Source organism: Lutjanus erythropterus, chromosome 9, assembly GCF_056507025.1.
Source record: "Lutjanus erythropterus isolate fLutEry1 chromosome 9, fLutEry1.hap2, whole genome shotgun sequence".
Classification (NCBI taxonomy): domain Eukaryota; kingdom Metazoa; phylum Chordata; class Actinopteri; order Lutjaniformes; family Lutjanidae; genus Lutjanus; species Lutjanus erythropterus.
The window spans coordinates 30,473,201-30,494,658 of NC_139325.1; the positions used below are offsets into that span (position 1 = coordinate 30,473,201).

Here is a 21,458-nt window from a genome sequence, read left to right on the forward strand (position 1 = left end):
TTTCTAAAATGCAATTGAACGCACGCTGTGTTCCTCACAGAAGAAAACCAATCACAGTACCCGCTCTCAAGTGGGATTGATGTAAAAGTAGAAATACATCATCTGGGCGTGCTCTCTAACAAGCGCCAGCAAGCTCTCCCTCTTTTATTCAAACAAAACACGATAATGGTGACAGCAGGAGAAAGACGAAATTAAATCTCAAGATGTTATTATAATTATTCATTATTCCAGGTAGGCTTTTAATGTTGGATTGTTTTTACCGGGGTGAAAAATACCACATAATTAATGTATATATACTGCCCCTGAAGCCAGAAAGAAATCTCAATTATTTAACAGACTTCGAGAACTCCTTACAGTTGGCTTCAATCTAATTTTATGTGGTGATGTTAATACGGCTACATCAGAAAGTATAAGCAGTAGTCAGTAGCTGTCCTTTTTTTTTTTTTTTGATTGTACTTCTGTGCTGAAGTTTTTATAGGTATTTCTATACGCTTTGTGTAGCATAGTGGTTTTACAAGCAAGTCAGTTTATTCATTAGTTGGTTCTGGAGAGTTACAACGTTCTTTAAATGCGCTGTGAAAACAATACAGCAATGTATTGATATTAGAAAATGTACTTTGTAATTTGTACTTTTGAATATGTAAGTATTTTTAAAAGCAAGTACTTAGTACTTTAACTTAAATGAAATTTTGACTGAGCAACTTTCACTTGTAGTTGAGTAATATTTGACCAGGAGAATCTATACTTTGACTCAAGTACTGGGGTTGAATACTTTGTCCACCACTGCTTTTAACCCACATTTGCCTTTTTGCTCTTCCACTTTATTGTAGTTTTATTTTCTCCAGCAATTAAATACAAGTAATAACTGCTTTTAAGTTGCCTCACATTATTATAGTCAAACACTGTGAATATCTTTGTTATTTCTTTGAAAAAGTTGGTAAAACTCATTCCAGTCTGCAAACTGCATTGAGAATATAGAAACTTATTGCAGTCTTGGATAGACTGAGCTGCATGAAAAGTGAAACTTGTCCCTGTGGTTCTCTGTGAGATGATCGTATACACATGAATAAACATCCATCATTACACACTTAGTGGAGCATAAATTCTTATCCAAATCAACAGTAATCTGTACTCAGCAGCTTTATATTTTTTCAGATGTATTTCTCCAGGTTTTGAGGTATGGATTGAATGAAAAAGGCAACTTTATCCTCTCCTAACATTCTCTTAAATCAACCTTAGTTTTAAGGTGCAGACTGATACTGTATATTAAAATAAAGAGCAGCTTTTGTTTTTGGGCAAATAAGTACTGCAGTGTGCTTACATGTCATTATCTTCAGCTATAGACTAAAATGTGCCTTTGGATAAATAAATATGAGGTACCTTGCAACATAATTATAATAGTGCAGCAGAGCTTTTGAAAGCCAAAGTGTTTTCAGCCTAATATTGTTGGTAATGCCTTGACACCTCTGTCCAGCGTTTAAAATTACCTACTTCTGCTGAAGTAGCGCTCTTATTGTTCACCGCTGTCTGTTTTATGCTCACATGATGCACTTTTAGAGATGCAGCTTTTTTTTTTCCCCAGCTATCTAGGCCGGCCTCCAAAAAACTGATGCAACAATTTAAGATGATTTTGTACTCGATGCGAAGCCACTCCAGAATTTTATTTGGTCCCACAACAACGAATGAGGATAGAGGAGTGCAGCTGTTTGCTCTCGAGCCCCAGAACTCCTCTCAAAGCTCGTTTTTCTAGAACTTCCTCAAGCACCACTTTGCATGAGAAGCAGCAGGAAACACCGACAATGCCGCTAACAGGATATTCATCACATTCACGACCAGAAAAAAATTCACAAGTGAGACACTTTTCAGCCAATCAAACAGATAATCTCCATCCATGATAATTTTATGACTTATTACTGCCAGCAATTTAATTTTCTAAACGCTGATGATCAACTATAAATAGCATCACATCAGGTGTGTATATTTTTCGTCTCTTTGCACCACTAAACATGATAATTAGAAAGGTTATCATTTTTTCTTTTTAAACGACCTTTTTAAGGTACGTGGTTTGAAGCTGCATCGGTAATTCTAAAGACATCACGCAGGAAACAAGAAATTGCACCCTGAATGGGACTTTGCAACTCAACTGAGGGCCTTCTTTCTATTCCTCCTCCCACTGCTGGGCTGTAGAGAGCCCATGCAGACATAACTGCCTTGATCACTACCCAGCAGCAAACACAGTACAAGAAGCAGGCTGGTGTACTCAGTCTACAATGATAACACAGTAAATTACTATGTCTGTTGAAGGACCTCATGGAAAATGTATGAAGGACTGGTGGGACAGACAGAATGCAACTTGTCTGGACTCACCTGGCAATGACAAAGAGGACACAGCTAACGCCCAGGTAGGCCAACAGGATGTAGACCCAGATGTCAGGAGTCATGGGGTTGAGGAAAGAGAAGAAGCCGTTGTTGGTGGCGTTGGGTTTGCGGTACAGGATGCTGATGCCCATGCTCATGAAGGGCTTGGAGAAGTCGATGACCTTTTCACGCATGTAGGTGATGGTGAGAGGAGCCACCGCCAAGTCTGCCCTCTGTGACGGAAAAACACAAATGGAGAATTACTTTACTTTACTGGTTGGACCACTTTTAGTCCAAAAAGAAATATCCCAGCAACCTTTGGATGCACCAGTGCCCAGAAGATGGATCCTAATGACTTTGGTGACCCAGATTTTTCCCTCCAGTTCCACCATGTTGAGGTTGACTTTGAGTAAAATGTCACAACAACTATTGGTCAAGTCTTTAAAATACTGCAGTTGAAATTCGAAATATTTGACTCGGCACTAAGGCAGGTTGTCAGGGACACTAAAGCTACAAGAATTAAAGACAAGTGCAACATTATTCTTTAAAAATGACAAGTATGGCAAACGACAAGTCTGACTTTGTAAGTTGATCGGCTTTTGTGCACGTGTGCAGTCCATTTAGCGTTTGCAAATTATAAACCACCTTGTGGACTCATTAGCACATTGGTCAATTAACTGCTAACATCTTCTTCTAAACGATTATTAAGGATTTCTTACAACTCATTAACGGTAACTCATTTGGTGAACATTTAACATAATTCAGTCTTAATTTTAACTCCATTTGAAGTGAATAAATGTGAATTGGTCAGTGTGGTGGACGTTGCACAGAGTGGATATTTCAACAGAGAACATGGTGTCTGTAGCACTGTTATTTCAATCTGTATGTTTGCTTCATCTCTGATAACATATCATGGTCATTTTATGATTTAGTAAAGTAAATATATATTTCTCCTTTTACTTTTTGGTTAATTGAGCACCTTGGGAGCTGAGTGATTTGCTCACATGCCAGATGGCTGCATGGTTTTCCCAACGTCGCTGGTTCAGTTCCAGTCACTGACCTTGGTTACATGTCATACCCCCTCTCCCCGATTTCCTGTCTGCTTCTTCTAATAAAGGCAAAGAAATGCCAAAAAAGGTTTTTTTAAGTTTTTCATCTAGTGTCATCATCAGATAAAATTTTAATTGATCAAATACTTTGTTTTATGACCAAATACTTGCAAAATAATAATAAAGAGTAGTATAAAATTATGTTAACATCCTAACATCCAAAATAAGATGGTGAAGATGGTAAACATCAGCATCAGCCTTCTCATTTTGAGTATGTTAGCATGCTGATGCATGTATTTAGCTCAAAACACAGCCATGCCTATAGTCTGACTGTAGACTCTGAGTCATATTAAATCATTGGTACTGTGAATTATGTATTAGGAGGTTACAGCAGAGCTATATAGCATTTGTTTTTTATTCAGAGTTTGGAGACACAACAATATATGGCTGTAAAAATTGATGTGCATGTGAATTAAATAAAACAAATGTGAAATATGTTTCTGTCTGTTCGATGATGCCTTTTGGAAACAGTCGAGACATTGCTCTCATGAATCAGATGCAGCTCCATCTATACAGCCATTATCTAGTGTCTAGAATGAAACTATATGACATATGACACCAAATAGCTTTATGCAATGGACACGGCTGAGCGTGACAGATAAGTTGCAGCCACCTATTATATGCATATGACTGCATACTCAGAAGGTTACCATTTATATTGGCGGCCCCCACAACTCCCCTGCACCATGGCTGGACAGGAGGTTAATGAAACCAGCTGCTTGGTTCACGCTCGGATACCTCTTTCCTCCAAGAAACGACACAACTCACAAAGGGAGGCTTTCTTCTCTTCCTACACACCGAGCAGCGAGATGGGGAACGGGACTTGTTCATACAACAATTCACCGTTACAGCATTTTCACAGAGTAAAATGAGATCTCAGGTTTGCTTTGGAACTTTATCCAAAGCCATTCGACCTCACCCAACAGTAATTGAATCTGCTGGTTCCAGAAATACACAAAATTAATTAGATCAAAAGAAATTCAGGTGAATGATGCAGACATGTTCTGCCCTGTCCTTATTTTGTTTTCTAACACCTTAATGCATTCATTTTGTTTTGTTTTTTTGCAATAAATACTTTGTTTCTAGACCCTAAGGCTATTCTTAACATGATTTTAACGTCCCCTGTGGCTTGGACAGCTCAGTTTCATGTGATAACAACCACATGGCAGCAAACAAAGGTCAGAGAGAAAACATTTGCACTTTGAGTGTGGCACTGTGGATTACGTACTCCTGCGGTCAGCACCATGGTGGCTAAATACACGGTGGCCTCTGAAGAGATGGAAAGATGGAAAAACCAGCGCATCCTGCAGCGCGTCTGCTGTCTCTCTTAAACTATTCAAATTTGTACATCACATACCGGTCCCTCTGTTCTCTGCTGCCAACCGCAGCTTTGAACCAACCTGCCACTCAGCCGGAAGATCAACCAGCGTGCGATTCCAGACATCCCTACGGTGGGCTAATATACATGCCGCATGTCCTTGTTCTGCTCACTGCTTAGGCACACAAACTGGGCGCAAGCAAGATAACCTGATAGTGCCCCGCTGTGTGCCACATGGCTCAGTGTTATCTGGGTTTGCAGATGGTGGGTTTAGTGGTGTTGTCCCTCTGGACCTCCTCACCTGACGACAGCCTGGAGGAAGTTACAACCTACATGATTCATGCATTCCCAATCAATTGCTGGACATTTTTCTTTTAACAGTCAGCTGTGTCTTTTTCCTAGTTTTGGTTAAATAATTAAATGGATATTTTGGATGTAGGGTTGTATGAGTATGTAGATGCACAGAAGCTGAGTTATGTACTGCTGAGGACAGGGTCAGAAACAAAAGGTATATTAGCCACTTCAAAAAAGGTCCACCTAAAAAGATTAATATCAGTTCACACTAGATTTACAATGTTTTCACTGCTTTACTTGGCTGTCAGACAACCTGTTCAAATGGGAAATCGTTATTATATAAATAAAATATCACTCTCTTGAAACCAACCAAACCCCATGGTTTATATCTACATTTTTACCTTGCAGAACACAGGAGTATGCTGGTCTACCGCTGCCTCGATCTGTTAGTTCGTTGGTGTTATTGTGTGACTTTGGCGTTTTACAGGGATAGTTTGGACTCACTAAAGTCACACAATAACACAAACAAACTAACAGAACGAGGCAGCAGTAGAGCAGCAACTCCTGTGTTCTGCAAGGTAAAATTACTGATTTTGTTAAAGGAGTCTGGTTGGTTTGGAAAGAGCGATATCTGGCCTATATTAGGCAGTTTCATGTCTGATGCCAAAGCAAGGTGGTCAGAATATTCTTAATATAGGGCACACTTGAACTGATATTGCTTTTTTGGGTGGGCCTTCTTTAATAAGTACTTTTTAAATAACTTTTGTTGCTGACCCTGGCCACAGCAGTACATTGTTAAGCATCCGTTTTGGTGCCCCTCTCTGCTTCTCCAAAGTGGGGGCATAGTGACCAGCATCTACTATAGCTAATACACTCTCTAGAAGTACCTCACACAACCCCACTTCAAATAACCCAAATTATCCCTTGAAGACAGCACATTAGTGCATTTGCTTCAGCTCCAAAACACATTAATTAAAAACCGCTTACAACCAAGGCCTTTGATCCCTCAACAAACATTTTGCACACTATGCCATGCAGTATGTATATGCATTATATCTATGCTGATATAAGTGGTTTGTAGCTCTTACAAATACTGCTGTTGTGTTGCTCCTTTTGTTTTTTGTGTTACAATAGCAGAAACAAACTTTGCTGAACTTTGCAATGGTTACCACAGATAACAGGCAGCATTTTTTTGCTGCAGGGATGCTGAGGGAATATAAAAATGTCTGATTGGCCGTTTGTTCATGCATTCATGAAACCCACAGCGAGGAATGAATGCACAGTGTGACACTTCTGTGCACAACACTATAGATATGCCTGAAACCTCTCTTATTATGCGGTCTCATATCAAAACATACAAAGGGCTAATGATGAAGCATATGCAATGTAATTTAGAAATAGTTGTTTTGAATAAGTATAAGTATGTTCAAAGCATGGTGGCCTGGAACTGTGATTTACTCAAGGGGGTTTTGGCAGGCGAGACAGACATGTTTGCTGTTGAGGCAGTTGAACTTTTGCCCTCACAGCTCTGGGTCAGCCGCTCTCACCACCAGGTCAACCTGTTGTCATAGATAAAAATCAAAATCAGACTTGTCCATCCAACTGCAGACATGTGCTTCCCTCATTTACAAATAAATAAATAAAAATAAATCCTTAAATGAGCAAAAAACAAACAAAAAAAATGTGTGTTTTACCTGGATACAAATGAAGTAGGGGAGACTGGGGGCAACTGTAACTTTCCATCACTTAACTCGCATACTACTTGAAATACACTAGTCACATTTGAATATAAAAAAACATACATATAAGCACTAATTGTTGATAGAATTGATGTATTTTCACTAACAAGCACAAGACTTTAATATTAAATGTAATGCAAGAGGTCAGAGTGTCACACTTGCCTCTTTGATGGGGGCAGTTGTAACAATGGTTGGAGCCAAATGTAACACTGAAAAACCCTGCATCAGGAATAAAAGCACCCCTCAAAGTAATCACATTACTGCTGTAGTATCTAATAACATTCAAATTCCTATAGATGTCAGGGATTGTATGCATTCAAAGCAAAAGTACATTTCTATTTTTACAGAAGACTGGATAATTATAGTGGTATTTTGGTATTTTAATTGTGTTAAAGTAACTTTACATTTGAATTTAGTGAAATATGTTCATTTTCTAAAAGAAAAGTTTGTCAACAGAAATAAACAAGGTGCTTACATTGTACCAACTGGGAACTGTAATCAGGGTTACAACAGCCCCTGATCTTTCTGCCATGACAGAATTTACATGCAAACAACACCTTTATTAGTATAGTTTGTTCATATACATTTTGAACCATAACCTATAGTTCAAATTTGACCAAAGGAATTTGATGCAAGTTTAACTTTGCATTCACGGAAATTTTAGACAGCAGAAGAAATTTTTTTTTTTTTTTTTTTTTTTTTTTGAAAACTTCTGCACAGGTGAACTGATCCTGCTCCTTTTCCACAGTCAGAGAGAAAATTAGTCTTGTCACTTCTTCAAGATTGGAGGAAGTCTGTGTTTTACAATTGTCCCCTGTTACAGTGCCCCCCAGCCTCCCCTACAGCAGCATTTCATTCATATCTAAATGTTGTCGACTTCAGGATCTATCGATGTAGACCAGAAGGATGTGGGCTGGCTACAACATTCCAATCTGTCGATTAAGTATTAATTGCCATGACAGAAACAAATGATGTGCTAAGCACGCTATTAACATTTGCATCACAGCGTGATTAAAGTGATCATCTATTGTGACTAAATCAAGTTTAACAAGGCCTGTTGCATCATTTAGCACCTTCCAAACAATGCCCTTTGGCACTGCAGTGAGCTTTGTGACTACACAGAGGAAAATAAAGGGCTGCGTGTTCCACAATGTCAAATCGTTACACTTAGCAACATGGCAGTTTCTCATTCAGAAGCTTCAGTTACATGGGGAGTAAATCACATAATGGCATCATATTTATCCAACAATACATATAAACGCAAACACACACATACACACTCTTGCAGAGCTTTTCTATATTTCTGTCACACCTTGTCTGTGTGTCAAAAGCTTACAGCAGACTTTTAAAAGACTAAAGTCTCTTAAAACAATGTCTGTCTAATGTTTTTCTGTAATTCAACTATGAATTGTGATTGCACACAGTGTGAGCTGATAGCATGAATGCATGAGCCTCATGTTTCAGCACCCGTTTATCAGCTAAAACCAACTGTTTTCCCGTTTTCTACCTCAGACCTTATCTACCTCTGTGACCCTTTTTTAAGTAAAGGCACTGATCCACAGTCAACAGTTACACATCTTATCTATCTGTATAACAATGAGAGGGCAATGGGTTTTTAAGAGGTTAATAGCGAGTAGTTATGAATACAAATTGTGTAGATAGCAACTATGACAGCGGCCATTTACTTTTCCCTTCTCTATCTCTTTCTATATGGTGTACACAATGAATGCAATTCCTGAACACAGTATGCTTCGTAAATAGTATTTTGTATAGAATAGATATATGGGAAAGTCATCATGGTTTTGAGTTTTGGTTTGTTTCTAGTTTGTTCCTGTCTTTTGCCTTTTTTTGGGGCAGTGATTCTTTTCATCTGCCCTTGATTAGCCTCCTTGTGTATTTAGTCTTGTGTCTTTCCCTCCTTTTTTCCCATCGTCAAGCATCCTGGGTGGGCTCTTCCCAATGGTTTCTATATCTTCCTTGTGAATTTGGACTTCAAATTTTGTCCGTTCCCTTGGTTTTGGCTGCCTGCACATACCCTGCCCCTGCATTTTAGGTAGATACCTTTGTTTTTTTCCCTTGTTACCTGCTTGACATGTATGACAAAAATGGTATTTTACAGTACATGTAACAGTTCTCGTTAGAGCAGGGAAGAAATACAGTCAAAAGTTATCACCTCACTGACGGAGATGTGGCAGGTTGAGGTTTACTCTCGAGTAATCTGTTGCCACACTGGCCTCTCATATCATTCCAGGGTCAGATCTCTTGAGCTCGCTTTAAAGTTTATGTTTCAGGTCTGCTGAATCACGATCGGCTTATCCATACTGACAGGGGTAAGGAAAGCACTAGACCACAAAATAGAACTGACTAAAAATCCACAAAGAAGATGCCATGCGTCCTTGGTCATGCGATAAGGAGCAGTAAAAGTAATAACTGGCACTATAGATTCTAATCTTCCCTTCTGCTGCTATTTACAAAGGCAATAGACCTTCAAAATAATCTAAAATATATCTGTACATTCTAAAAATTCTTGCTTAAATGCATCTGTTTAACCACTTTTCTAAATTATATTTCTCTTCTATAAAACACAAGCAAATGGAGCTTTATTGATGCATGTGTGCGTTCAACAGCATGCATTCATATTTACTGTAATCTCAGTCCAGAGGTCTCAATCACCAGATGCTACATCTTCACAGAACACATGTAAACCGTATGTCACAACAACAACACTATTTTTTTCTCTATTTGGCTGTAAAATACAGAACAGACTCTGTAGCTGCTTGTGCATTTTGCCTTTAAACCAAAGAACGGACTAATACAAAGAGCATATGTGCTGTTTAATGATGGAGTCATGCATCTCTATTTCGTGCCAGCATTCTCTGCCTTTAGTAATCCATTTGTTCCCCTCAAGGTTATTGTTATTAACATGGATCTAGCAAAAAGCTTGGATGGAGAAATAAAGTGCTGCAGTGGGAGCCCACCTTTACCAACCCTTTCAGCACCAAGCCATTGACTCCTGCCATACGATTCCCTGCACTAAATGCCACTTAAGCTATTACAAGTTTTCAGCTGAGTACAGCGCTGACCCGATGGGGCTGAGGACAAAGAGAGAGCACTGACAGGGACACTTATGAAATGCCAGGAGAGAATTGCCACCATCACTTGGATGTGAGGCTGTTTCATGGCCGCTGAGGCTTTGAGTTTGACAGAGACAGCTGCGATTGCCCACCATGCCTCAGCCGTGACATGATTGCTGGTGTTTTCACCAGCATCTTTACAATATAAGCAGTATCACACACTCATCCGGGGTCTCTGGTTTATCCAGTTGAAGGAAGTGGATTGTCTCGGTGAATGGCATCAATACACTTGTAACTTTTAGGCAACCTTGACATAATTGTGTCATAAATGTAACTGACAGCTTTGCAGGCTCTTCATGACTTGTACTCAATCACAACTATATCACTGTCTGCACAGAGGACATAGCCTGCATTCAGTTCAATGGCATGTTTTTGTTGCTTTTTGTCTGCATGATGATGCAAAACACATAATTTGTAGAGATGCAACAGATATTAAAGGAACAGTTTGGCATGTTGGGAAATATGCTTGTTTGCTTTCTTGCTGAGAGTTAGACAAGAAGATTGATACCACTTGTGAGAGTAGGGATGAGCAACAAACCAAATCCAAGAATCACATGCAGCAAAGCAACACAGGTGGGAGTCGAACCCACAGTCACTGCAGAGCACTCACAGCCTGTACATGAGGCGCGCGCTCTACCAACTGAGCTACCCAGGTGCCCCTTAACTCACTGTAGTTTTTACTACAGAATTGGAAGAATTGGAATCGATAATTGTTAAGAACCGCATCGATAAGCAGTTTCGTAATCGGAATTGAAATCAGAATCCTTAGAATTGAAACGCCTTTCTCATGATTACACAATAAATATGTAGCTAGAGCAAGCAATCAGTTAGCTTAGCATTTAGACTGGAAACAGGGAAACTAGCCTGGTCAAATTTAGCCCAATTTTGGACGTCTGTTTCGGGTCACATTTAGCACTAAAGTAGCCCTGAAAATAATTTCACTTTGCAGCAGTGTGCATTGCAGCAAAATGCCTGTTGTGTTGTGTACACTACACTCAAAAGCTTGCACATTTCCTAACCCATTGAAGTATTCCTATAAAGCTATAATATGCAACATTTCCACATTAAAATGTATAAAAACATGTTATATATTTTGTTGAATGTTGTTACGTTATACCAAATGTTTCCAACAATGGATAAGCGCTGAGAAATTCTGGATTTATTCAAGGTAATGGTGCGTTCCCTGCTAATCGCTACTTGCTATAACTTCTGGGAAAACACAGGATACCTTGGATACGTTAGAGTGAGGAAAGAAGTCAGCGAATGTTACTTAAGTAGCGAGAATAAAACTTTAATGTTATCTCATCCATGAACATGATTTCTGCCTGAGTCATGTCAGATAGATTTTCATCAGCTGCAGTGACTGAAATCGACTTCAGTGTCATCAAACTACACCTTTTCTTATTGTTTTAATGTGAGAGAGACCCCTCGCAGCAGAATTCACATTTTGTGCATTTAAGGAAACACATAAAGAAGACATTATGAAGCACAACTCACATGTTCTATAAGTTCCCTGATCATGCCGTTCCACTGGCCCTTCTCATCTTGGGAGCCGTATTTTCCATCAGGCACCAGGCGGATCTCGTAGGTGAAGCCCAGGATATTCGCCAGCTCTTTGAGCAAGTCGATGCAGAATCCTTCAAAACGGTCGTTCCCAACCAGCGCCTTGTCAGACTTCTTAAGCATGACATATGGCTCCTCCTGCACAGACCCAAAAGATCAAATGAAAAGCAATGGTGAGGTCAGGTTTTTCGATTTGTTTCAGCACATGCATCTAATTGAAGCAAAGTGATCTGAGCTGATGAGTCGCTGTTGCGTTTAACAGGCAGCGACAGCGGATTCGAGTTCAGTGTGCGGATACAGGGAGTGTTAAAATATGAAAGAAGGCTGAGGCTTTTTCCTGCATTGATGCATTAACGAAAGGAGACCTGAGCTGGTTTCAAGACTGTACTGTAAGTGAATGTTTTGTAAATTGCAAAGCTGTGACTGTGTTTGCTGTGGTGATGGTGCCACACACAGAAGGAATGTTTATACTATCAATGTGCCAGCAGTGCTGAGCTAACTAAACCCACTGTCTCCCCCACACTGCTGTGCGTTGACCTATATAGCTGATGCACAGGTCGGTTCATTTTATGGTCAGGTGGCTGACACTCTTTACTGGCCTGTAATATCCTGCCTGGCTGCTCATAATTTGGGCTGTATAAAAGCTTGATTAGGAACAGAATGCTGCAGTGAAATGGAACATGCCCACAACGTTGCCTTCATCAATTGACACCAACCTCCAAGGGAGAGTGACTGAGCTGATGCCTGCAGTGACAATGACTAACACCGAACAGCTCATAAATGATTTCCTTTATTTAGTGCCTGTTACCATTTCCCTGGCAGATAGACTTACATTCCCCGCTGTGCATTTCAAAACATGTTGGTCCATTTATGCAAAAGCTGTAATACAATTTATTGCCTCCAATGGCCAGATGTATAATTTACAAACTGAGCTCAGAAGCACAGTAATTGATTCTCTCGTGAAGGTGACCCCTTGCTTTGTATTTTTTTTTTTTTTTGACTGTAGCTTGTGTGGCACTAAGTAAACATGTACAATAGGAAACAGGCAGTTTCAGCACCATTTATTCCCTCTGGAAATTGTTTTTCATGGGGTGGAAAGCGGAGGTGGTGCGGGTGTAGGCGGGGGCAGGAAAAATATAACATCATGTGCGGGTGGCATATGGACACAGTTACACTGTTTGTTGAGCTGCCTGTAAAGCAGAGGTGCCCAAATTCTTTCCTATAAAAAGCTGTGGGTCAAAAATGAATGCTGTTATGTAAAATTACAAAAAAAATTAAAATGCATTATATTTCATAGAAAATGTACATTCTAAACCTAAAATAAAGTCTTAAAAGTTTTTATTTATTTAATCTGCCTAAAAGTAATTTTATAAATTTGCAGAGATGATTGTTTTGGGAGCATAAATTTAAAAGGAAAGACATCTTTCTGACAGAAAGCGCATGCAGCCAAGGTGCTTTAAATTAAGGTGAAGAGCTGTAATCTCCGCCCTTTGTTATCAAGTGTAAACAAGTGACAGCTTGTAAAATTGCTTGCCAAAAATATAAAGTTTAGCATCATTGTGACATTGAATAACAAATCAATGTTAGAGCAGTGTTTAAGTTACACATCATCTCAAAACAGACCTTGCATTACATGCCTTGTACAGTCATTTATCACCTGCAATACCAGCAGGGGATAAGTTAGATAAGATCTTTTAATTGAATTTAAAGCTTAACGACATTGTTGTGTGCATTGCAGTAAAACTCAGATTATGTACTTCTTAGCAGCACAAAATGTATGTTTCGTAGTCATTACAGTAAGGATTTTACAGCACTCTCAAAATAAAGAGAATATAAGCATGAACTTGTGAGTATCTTTAGGATTTACAGTGTAAAGAACAGCAAACTTAAACGAACATTACACAGTGCATACTTTATTCCATAAAAGCTAATTTAAAAAATGCCTAGAAAAACATACAGTAAATGAAAAACATCTTTAATTGTTTGGTATCAAAAAAAGAAGCCACTTGGACATAACAATTAAGATGGCCTCTTAAATAAATAATAAGTTATGAATACTTGATGACAATGCATTGAGAGAGCCGGCATGTATAGCCACAAACTTTGCTCAAGTTGTCCAATTAACTTGATCAAAAAGTTTGCATGTTAAGGGAAAAAGTCATTACCATCTGTTTCTAGCCTTCCAATTCTTGCTATTCCCCAAGGTTTGGACTCAAATCAAAGTGTTTATACGAGTTCTACCCTTGCAGTCGCAGCATGGGCGTGCATAACAGAAAGAGGAGGGAGGTGGGCTTGCGCAGAGACATCACAAGGCAATGGAGTGCAAACAATTAATGTAAGTGGGAAAACACATTAAGTGCCTTAATCTCTTCGACAAAGTTATCACTATAAAGCTGTCAGACGTCTTGTTCATGCATCACTGGAATCAGTTTGATGCAATGTCATTACACTAAGAGGGGAGATTGATATTAAAGTTGAAACTGTCTTCTGCAATTTGAAAGTAGGCAGTCTTATCATCTTAAACTAATGATTCCCATCAAAATAGCAAATCAAGGAACATGTCAGAAACATTCAAATGTACTTCAAGCCAAAAATTATCCAGAAATTTTTTAAGAAATGCAAAATCCGACTGAAACACTTGAACCATTTGGTGAGAAACACATCTACATTAATAGTACTTGAGCTGCAATATAAAATCAGCAAATACTGGCACTTCCTAGAGCAGTAGTTCAACACCACTTAAATCCTTGTTCCATTTCTCCTCTTTGAGACGGAATTAACATAGATGGCACCTGATAGGCATTAATTATGTCTCGCCTTGACCTCTCTTGTCATAATTACAGCCTTGTGGTCCAATATTAGGCATAATGATAGTGTTTATCGTCGTAGCTTGTATATCTGTCCTGAAAAGGTGCACAGGGAGACATCTGTGTCAGCACCTCCTTGATAGCTCCACAAAGACATGCAAACATCTCCTGACAGTGTTAAGTACATACAACTGGGGATCCACAAATGAATATGATGTTGAGCCGGGGGAGGGATCACCTAGTTCTCTTCTAGCCGCACATGTAATTAATGCATTCGCAGGAACAGTTCATTGTACTCCACTGTTTCTATCATTATTTATTTTTTGTTCCAGGCCTTCTCAGTTATCATGATTGTGATGCAACATTAAAATCTTTTCTGAATCATTGCGTTTTCAGCTTAGTTACTGTTGCCAAGCTTCCTGTTCTTGCACAGCACACAGCATCAGATTTAACATCTGACATTCTTTGGAATTTCTGGGGTTCTTCCTTTAAGACAGCAGAAGAGAGAAGCAGGATTCTCATTTCTGGCCAGTTTTTAACTGAAATGACTTTTACCAGCTGTAGATAGTTTGCTAATTAAGGTAACGTTAGCACCACAAGATGGTTGAAAACGCTGTCTGCATCTGTGATTTCTAATGTTTCCAGTTGTTTTGAAACCAAAATCCTGCAAAAGGGGTCTGAGATATTAGGTGTATTTCTGCAAACTAATTTCCTTAGATTAGATTAGATTAGATTAGATTAGATTAGGTTAAACATTAATTTTAATTTAGACTAGTTGACTTATCTAAAAACACACAAATTAGCACAATTTATTAATTTTTAGGGTTAAACATCGACTGAAAAAAAAGTGTTCAGAGCCATCTGAAGCCGTAAACCACATTCCTCAACCACCAAAAACCAATATGGACATTTTACATTATCTGACAAAACATGACAGTAACTCACTAAATGCATTATCTTTCTGAGTCCAATCAGAATCACAATGCCTGTAACATCTTAAAGGCACCAGTTCACCAGCATTGTATATTGATAAAAGAGTAATTTTAGTTTAAATTTTTCAGTCTCATTTTTAATGTCAAGAAATAAAAGTAGAATAAGTTGGAAAAGTGTAAAGCTAGTCCTGGTAATAAATCTGGCATTGCTGGAGTGTAAACCTCCCCAGATCCAATAAAGAGAAGAGCAGAACTGCTAACATTACCCTAAACTCTAATATCGTAGCATCCCCACAGTGGGGAAATGGTACGCTCAGCTAGCAACACATGGTAATGTCTGCATCTTGTGTTAGCATAGATAAATACACCATTTAATCTGTTCCTTGTACTTTCGCTGTTGGGTTTTTGGCTTAAAAAACTAAAAGTAGGACACTCTCATCCAAACTCTCATCCAATTAACTGTAAATAATATTATTAAGGGTACAATCTAGACCTGCTTTATATGAAAAATGCCCTGTTATGATGTTATGATTTGGCGCTGTATAAATAAAACTGACTTGACTTACTACTGCTCCATGCAGACCACCTCAAATATGTGGAGAAATTGAAAGCTGCTGTGCCTCGTCTGCTAAGCTAACAGTCAACTGTAATTCACTATCTAATCTGTGAGATTTTTGTGCTATTTTTAGATTTAGCAAATATCTTATGTGTCAGTCACACAGAAAAGAAAAATAAGCTGAGAAGCCTTCTTCCAAATGCTGCAATGAATTTGGAAAACAGCCTGGCTGATGTTTTTGAGACCACACTGGATATCACTGCTGGAGAGAGCTGAGGCTGTGTTCTAAAGCTTGAATTTCTGTGTATTTTCTGGAAGGGAAACTGAGGAGACATGAAGGGTAGGACATCTTTTACGCCAGGCTACACTGGTGACCTACCAGGATGGTGGAGATGACGAGGGAGCGGTTAGCCAGGGAATCGGTGATGTTCATCCCTTTTCGCTTCGGCACTTCTGTGATGTTGAGACCTCCTGACGCACTCCACTTCCCCACCTGCGGAAGATGAAAAAGCGTGTAGCTAAGTGTTCTGTGTCTGTTGGTGGGCTGTGACCCCAGCACGCTCCCCCGCCAACCAGTCTCCCACATTAGTGCCAGGTTGAACACATCTCCGGCAGCATTAGATGATTGGCTGAGTCACCTTTGTTTCAGCTGGCCAGGGTGTTTTGGAAAGCAGGGGGATTTAAGGTGTGTGTTGAAAGAAATCAGGCATGACAGACAAATCAAAGAAGTTGGAAGCATCTGATGAATTCTATGTTAAAACTTCTGATCCTCAAAATATAGATAGACAATTTTCAAACAATGTGAACCTGCATCACTTGCCCTGATCTTCAAACTAAACTATGCCCAAAATAATTACAACAGATGCAAGAGAATTCTGAAATAAAGAGCTTCAATCCAACCAATCACAAAAAAATAGAAATTTGCTCCTTTTATAATGTCATATTGGTATATTCATTGGTGCCTAGTTTGAAATTTCCATTTACACCTGATGGTTCTATATCTTGAAATACAGAGCCTTCAGTCATGACCAACAATGCTGCTTTTTCACAATAAACCTCAATTTATATTGTGCAAATAGGCCTATGCATAAAAATATCACTTTTTCATTGTGTTCTGTACTTTGAGTACTGAGTGGCGGATAAACACACACAAGGGGGAACCATTTACTACATACTGCCGTTAGAAACAATTAGCTGATAATTAGCCTGACTAGCCACTGTCAGTAATCAGTGCACACATTATTATACCATTAATCAAACCAATAACTAACAGTAGTGAACGTCATCTGCAGCCAGTTACACAGGGTTTCTGTAGTTGTGACAAAATGCTTTCAAAAATATGCATATTAGCAGCTTCCTGTACTCTCCTAGGGAAACATTACACCAAACTCACTTTAAAAAAAATATATGAAATATTAACAAATTTCTTATGTTTGTAAAACTTTGTTTGTATAACTTTAGGAACACAAAATAAACGGTGTCATGTGACGACAGTATTCTTATCAGTTTGGTATCAATTTGGACTCAGTTGTCTCAACTCACTGGCAGCCCCCTTTGGCCAGGTTAAGAGAAGACCATGGGAATTAAAAATCAGGATTTTACACGCTGACACTGATACACGCTGAATTAAACACCAACTCCTAACACTGTTAATTCATATTCTGTTCTGTATGTTTGAAGATGTTTTGTTTATTTTGTGATTTTTTTTTTCTTGTGATAGCAAATATTTTGCTTTGGTGTAGCTCAAACCTTCAAAGTTGTTTGACAAAAAAGTGGGGATGCAAAAATCACACATTTGCTCCCGCAAGTCTAATAATTCTCTGGGCAAAATATAACACCAAACTCACACTAGGCATCATATGTCAACAGGATTCTTGTGAGTTTGGCATCAGTATAATTCATGAAGATCAACTGTATTTCTGTAAAAACTTTACATTTTGAAACCTTGGAAAGACCATGGGAATGAGAGGCGAATCATTTCTCATTAAAATAACTAACTGGTGGATCGGATACACGCCAAATTAAACCACAACTCATAACACTGTTCATTTCCTGTTTATTGTATGTGTGTGTTCTGATGATTGTGGGATATTGTTCTGCAAGGTTTTTGCCTTTGTGTAGCTCAAATCTTCAAAAATAACAAAGTTGTGTGAATTCACTTTCAGACAAAAGGCATTTATTTGAGAAGCTAATTTCGTTCTTTTCTCATTTCAGTTACAACGGATTTCTATGTTCGAAAAGTTAATTTAATGTTTGGTTCGATATTTTATTATTAGAGTATTGTGTGTATTAGTATCGGTCACTGTTAAAACACTGTTTAGGCAGCCGGTGATACAAAAGAAGAACACAGGTAACAGACGCAGATCCTTGCCTGTGTGGGTTGATTATTCGTTGATCTGTTGGTAATGCCTCGGGGCTCCTGTACAGGGATCGCGCTCCTCTGCCTCATTTAGACAAGCGAAGGTGAGAGCTGCATGTGGTCGTCTTCCCCTCATCCATCTCCCTCACTATTCCCAGGTAATTGAAGGTACACCGAAGTGCCGAACTCATTAATATGTTTGTAAGAGTTTACGCTGCGTTACCGTGGTTTTATATGAAGGAAAAATAGCATTTTTGTACTATTTTTGAACTGCTGTTGCTTGAGTTTTTGCTGGGCTCAGATGCTGTGTAAGCTGCAGTGGGAGCCTCCATGGTCACACTGTTGTGTTCATGCTTTTTGGTTGTACTCTAAGGTTTAAGTTGTTATTTTAATGCTCTAATAGTTCATTCAACTGTAAGAAGTTAAAGAGGTTAGTGAAGGTGAGAGTTGCATGTTGTTGTCTTCCTTCATCCTTCTCCCTTCCTCCTTTATTTAAGGGCACAACATTTGCTCTGTTGCTCCGGTGCCTATGGGTATATTGATCCTGTACTGATGTGAATGCACATGAAAAAGAAATAAAAGGCTCAACGGTAGGGTCTAAAACAAACAGCACATCATTAAAAACAGCAAATACTGCAGACAGGTTACAGTTCATTTGAATGAAGGTACAGCATGGGGTTGCCGGTTGGATTACATTGTGAAAGTAATTTTGCTTTGCAGTCTCAATGAGATAAGCCAAGAGATCTGAACAAATAAAAGGAGTTATACATGCGAGAAGCCCGCAGGCAAAAAGCTCTGCATATTGTAGAGACGCACTCTGGAACATATCATTAGCACAAATAGTCCTGTGGCTGTCGGTAACAATCTCTGTTTGCAAGTCGGGGCCCTCCACCAAACCCTCCTCCCATCCCTCCTGCCTTCTCTATTACAACAGAGGCAGCTTTTAATATTCACCGGGGTTTGTGCTTGAGGTGGATCCATTTAAAGACATACATCTCCCACACAAAAAAAGCCATGAAAAACTTCTGTTAATGTCCTCCCTGCCTAATCCAGAGAGAGGCATATGCTCTAATTTGAAAAGCACATTAGTTACAGCTTGTCACACAACCAAAGAGGACTCCAGGAGAGAGATTTAAAAATATCTGTGAATGCTTTCCGCTTTGCGAAATTCTTTCTAATTGTACCCAATTACAATTAGCTCAATTCATTAAACATGATTAGCAGAGGGCTTGATTCAAAAGTTATTTACTCATGCAACCACACGGAGAGCTTTATGTGTATTTCACCCTCCCGAGCATGACGGCATTGAGTCAAAGTGGCACTCTGAGAAACCTGCTCATAAATCCAGCTCAAACTTGGCCTAATATTCAATTACAATGGATTAGTTGGGAAAAGTCCACATCTTAACCGGCTCAAACAGTTAAAGCCGATTCCACGGATATACAAGAAAAGAAAAGAAAAAAAAAAAAGAAATTCAGCAATCCGGATCAACGTTAACATGCTCGAGTGTAGGATTTGTCAGAGACACAATGAGAAGATGCTAATATGGCATCAAATACTTCTGCAACATGTCTGCGCTTCAACTTAATTGACCGCACACAGGACAAGACGCCAGTGAAATGGAGAAGACGAATCATTTCAAAGCAGTAGTGTAACAAGCTCCAGTCTTGAACAGAAGGGTTACAAGCTGAAAAGCCCCTGCTATTATATAGTATTGAGCCTTTAGGGAGTACTTGAGGAAGTCATAATGGGACTTATCCCTATTTGATGTATTCATAATGTATGAAAGCCCTCTAGTAGAGAAAAGCTGTTATAGTCCAGAGGGTACTTTGCCTTCCAGTATAATAAAAATAAGTTCTACATTACCAACCTTTTAGTTCGTTTTTTTCCTTTTTTTCTAAAGCATGTTTATACAGCTCATTACCACCAAACAGCATTTTGGGCATCACCTCAAATTATCATTAAGAGAGGCTGCAATTAACACCCTAATGTGTACCCTAATCCAATTTGCTTTATGATCCACTAACTTATGCTTATGTTGAAACAGCCAATTTGCTTCCTTGTTAGGAGGTAAATGATACTGTCAAATTTGCATTATCTGTTCCACATCAAGAGGAGAATGTGAAACTTATTCCTGAAATCAATATTCCATTAAATTTTTTTCATGATATTGTGATCACAGATGTTCCACGTGTTTTGGTCAAAGATTTCGTGCTTTTATTCCATCTGAGCAAAGAATGCACTAGAAGCAAAGAGTTACCTTTTCAAGTCCGTCCTCCTTCAGACTGATGATGTCCAGGTCGAAGTCTGTACGAAGACCAGAGGTCTTGTTGAATGACAGTCTCCCCGTCAAACCATCCCAGTGGGACTGAAAGATAATATAGCTTCATATTTATAGTCATATTCAAACATATCCATATACACTCTACAAAATACAAACGCAAGACTTTAGTTTAATGCTATACACTCAGAAGGTGACAGTGTGCCATACACAGGTGCTGATTAAACAGCATTATTATTGCCCAGGTGTGTCTTGGACTGGTCACAAAAAAGGCCACTTTAAATGAGCTAGACAGGGCTACAAATCACCAAACTGCTATCCCTGTTGGGCAAAGTCATAACCCTCCCTACTCTGTCTATGCTTGACTAGTACTCGTATTATAATAATAGTTTCTTGTATGTTTGTCATAGTTCAGTTTTGAGTGAAACCATTAAGTAAACTACACTTCTCTTCTCGCACAGTATACATCATCGCTACCAACATTACTGTCCCCGCTGATGTCACCTCACCTGAAGTGTTTTATCCAGCTACTCCTGGTCCTTTTATCTGCCAGGAGCAAGACCTGTTGCTTTGTGATTATATCCCAGTAGGAAAACACACAGACGTCATAGCTTGAGCAGCTAACATTAGTTTTAGGAGTTAAAAAGTCATGACCTCTGGGTGTGTAGTCTTTCTAACTGCATATCTTCAGTCTGACACTTAAACATTTTTTCAACAGACAGCGACTTAACAAGTCGAGAGACTTCTAAAATTCTCTTTTAAATTGACAAACATCAGATGTATAATTTGAGGCACAATTCAAACAACACTGACTGCAGTTCATATTTTTGTGTTTTTTGTGTAATGTTAGGTTAGAGTGGTGGTCTGCTGGAAGGGCTGTGACTTCTATCTATTTTCTACACCTGTCAGGTGCATAGAAGAAGTCTTAGGCCTTTTTCTGCAACTTAAAAACAAAAATGTTGCATTTATGTTTTTGTTGAGTTTTACATTTCCAGGAAATGTGGAATG

At 38.9% G+C, this 21,458-nt stretch overlaps 1 protein-coding gene across 1 annotated transcript in view; it reads right to left on the reverse strand.

Annotated features, from left to right (window-relative positions):
• The window catches only part of grik3 (glutamate ionotropic receptor kainate type subunit 3), a 134,119-nt gene that overhangs the window by 19,964 nt on the left and 92,697 nt on the right, over nt 1–21,458 (reverse strand). The window contains exons 8-11 of the mRNA XM_084727077.1: nt 20,430–20,537; nt 16,190–16,303; nt 11,450–11,653; nt 2,368–2,591 (exon numbers count right to left, since the gene is read on the reverse strand). Of these exons, the coding sequence (XP_084583203.1) occupies nt 2,368–2,591; nt 11,450–11,653; nt 16,190–16,303; nt 20,430–20,537 (650 nt within the window). The remainder of the gene's footprint in view (nt 1–2,367; nt 2,592–11,449; nt 11,654–16,189; nt 16,304–20,429; nt 20,538–21,458) is intronic.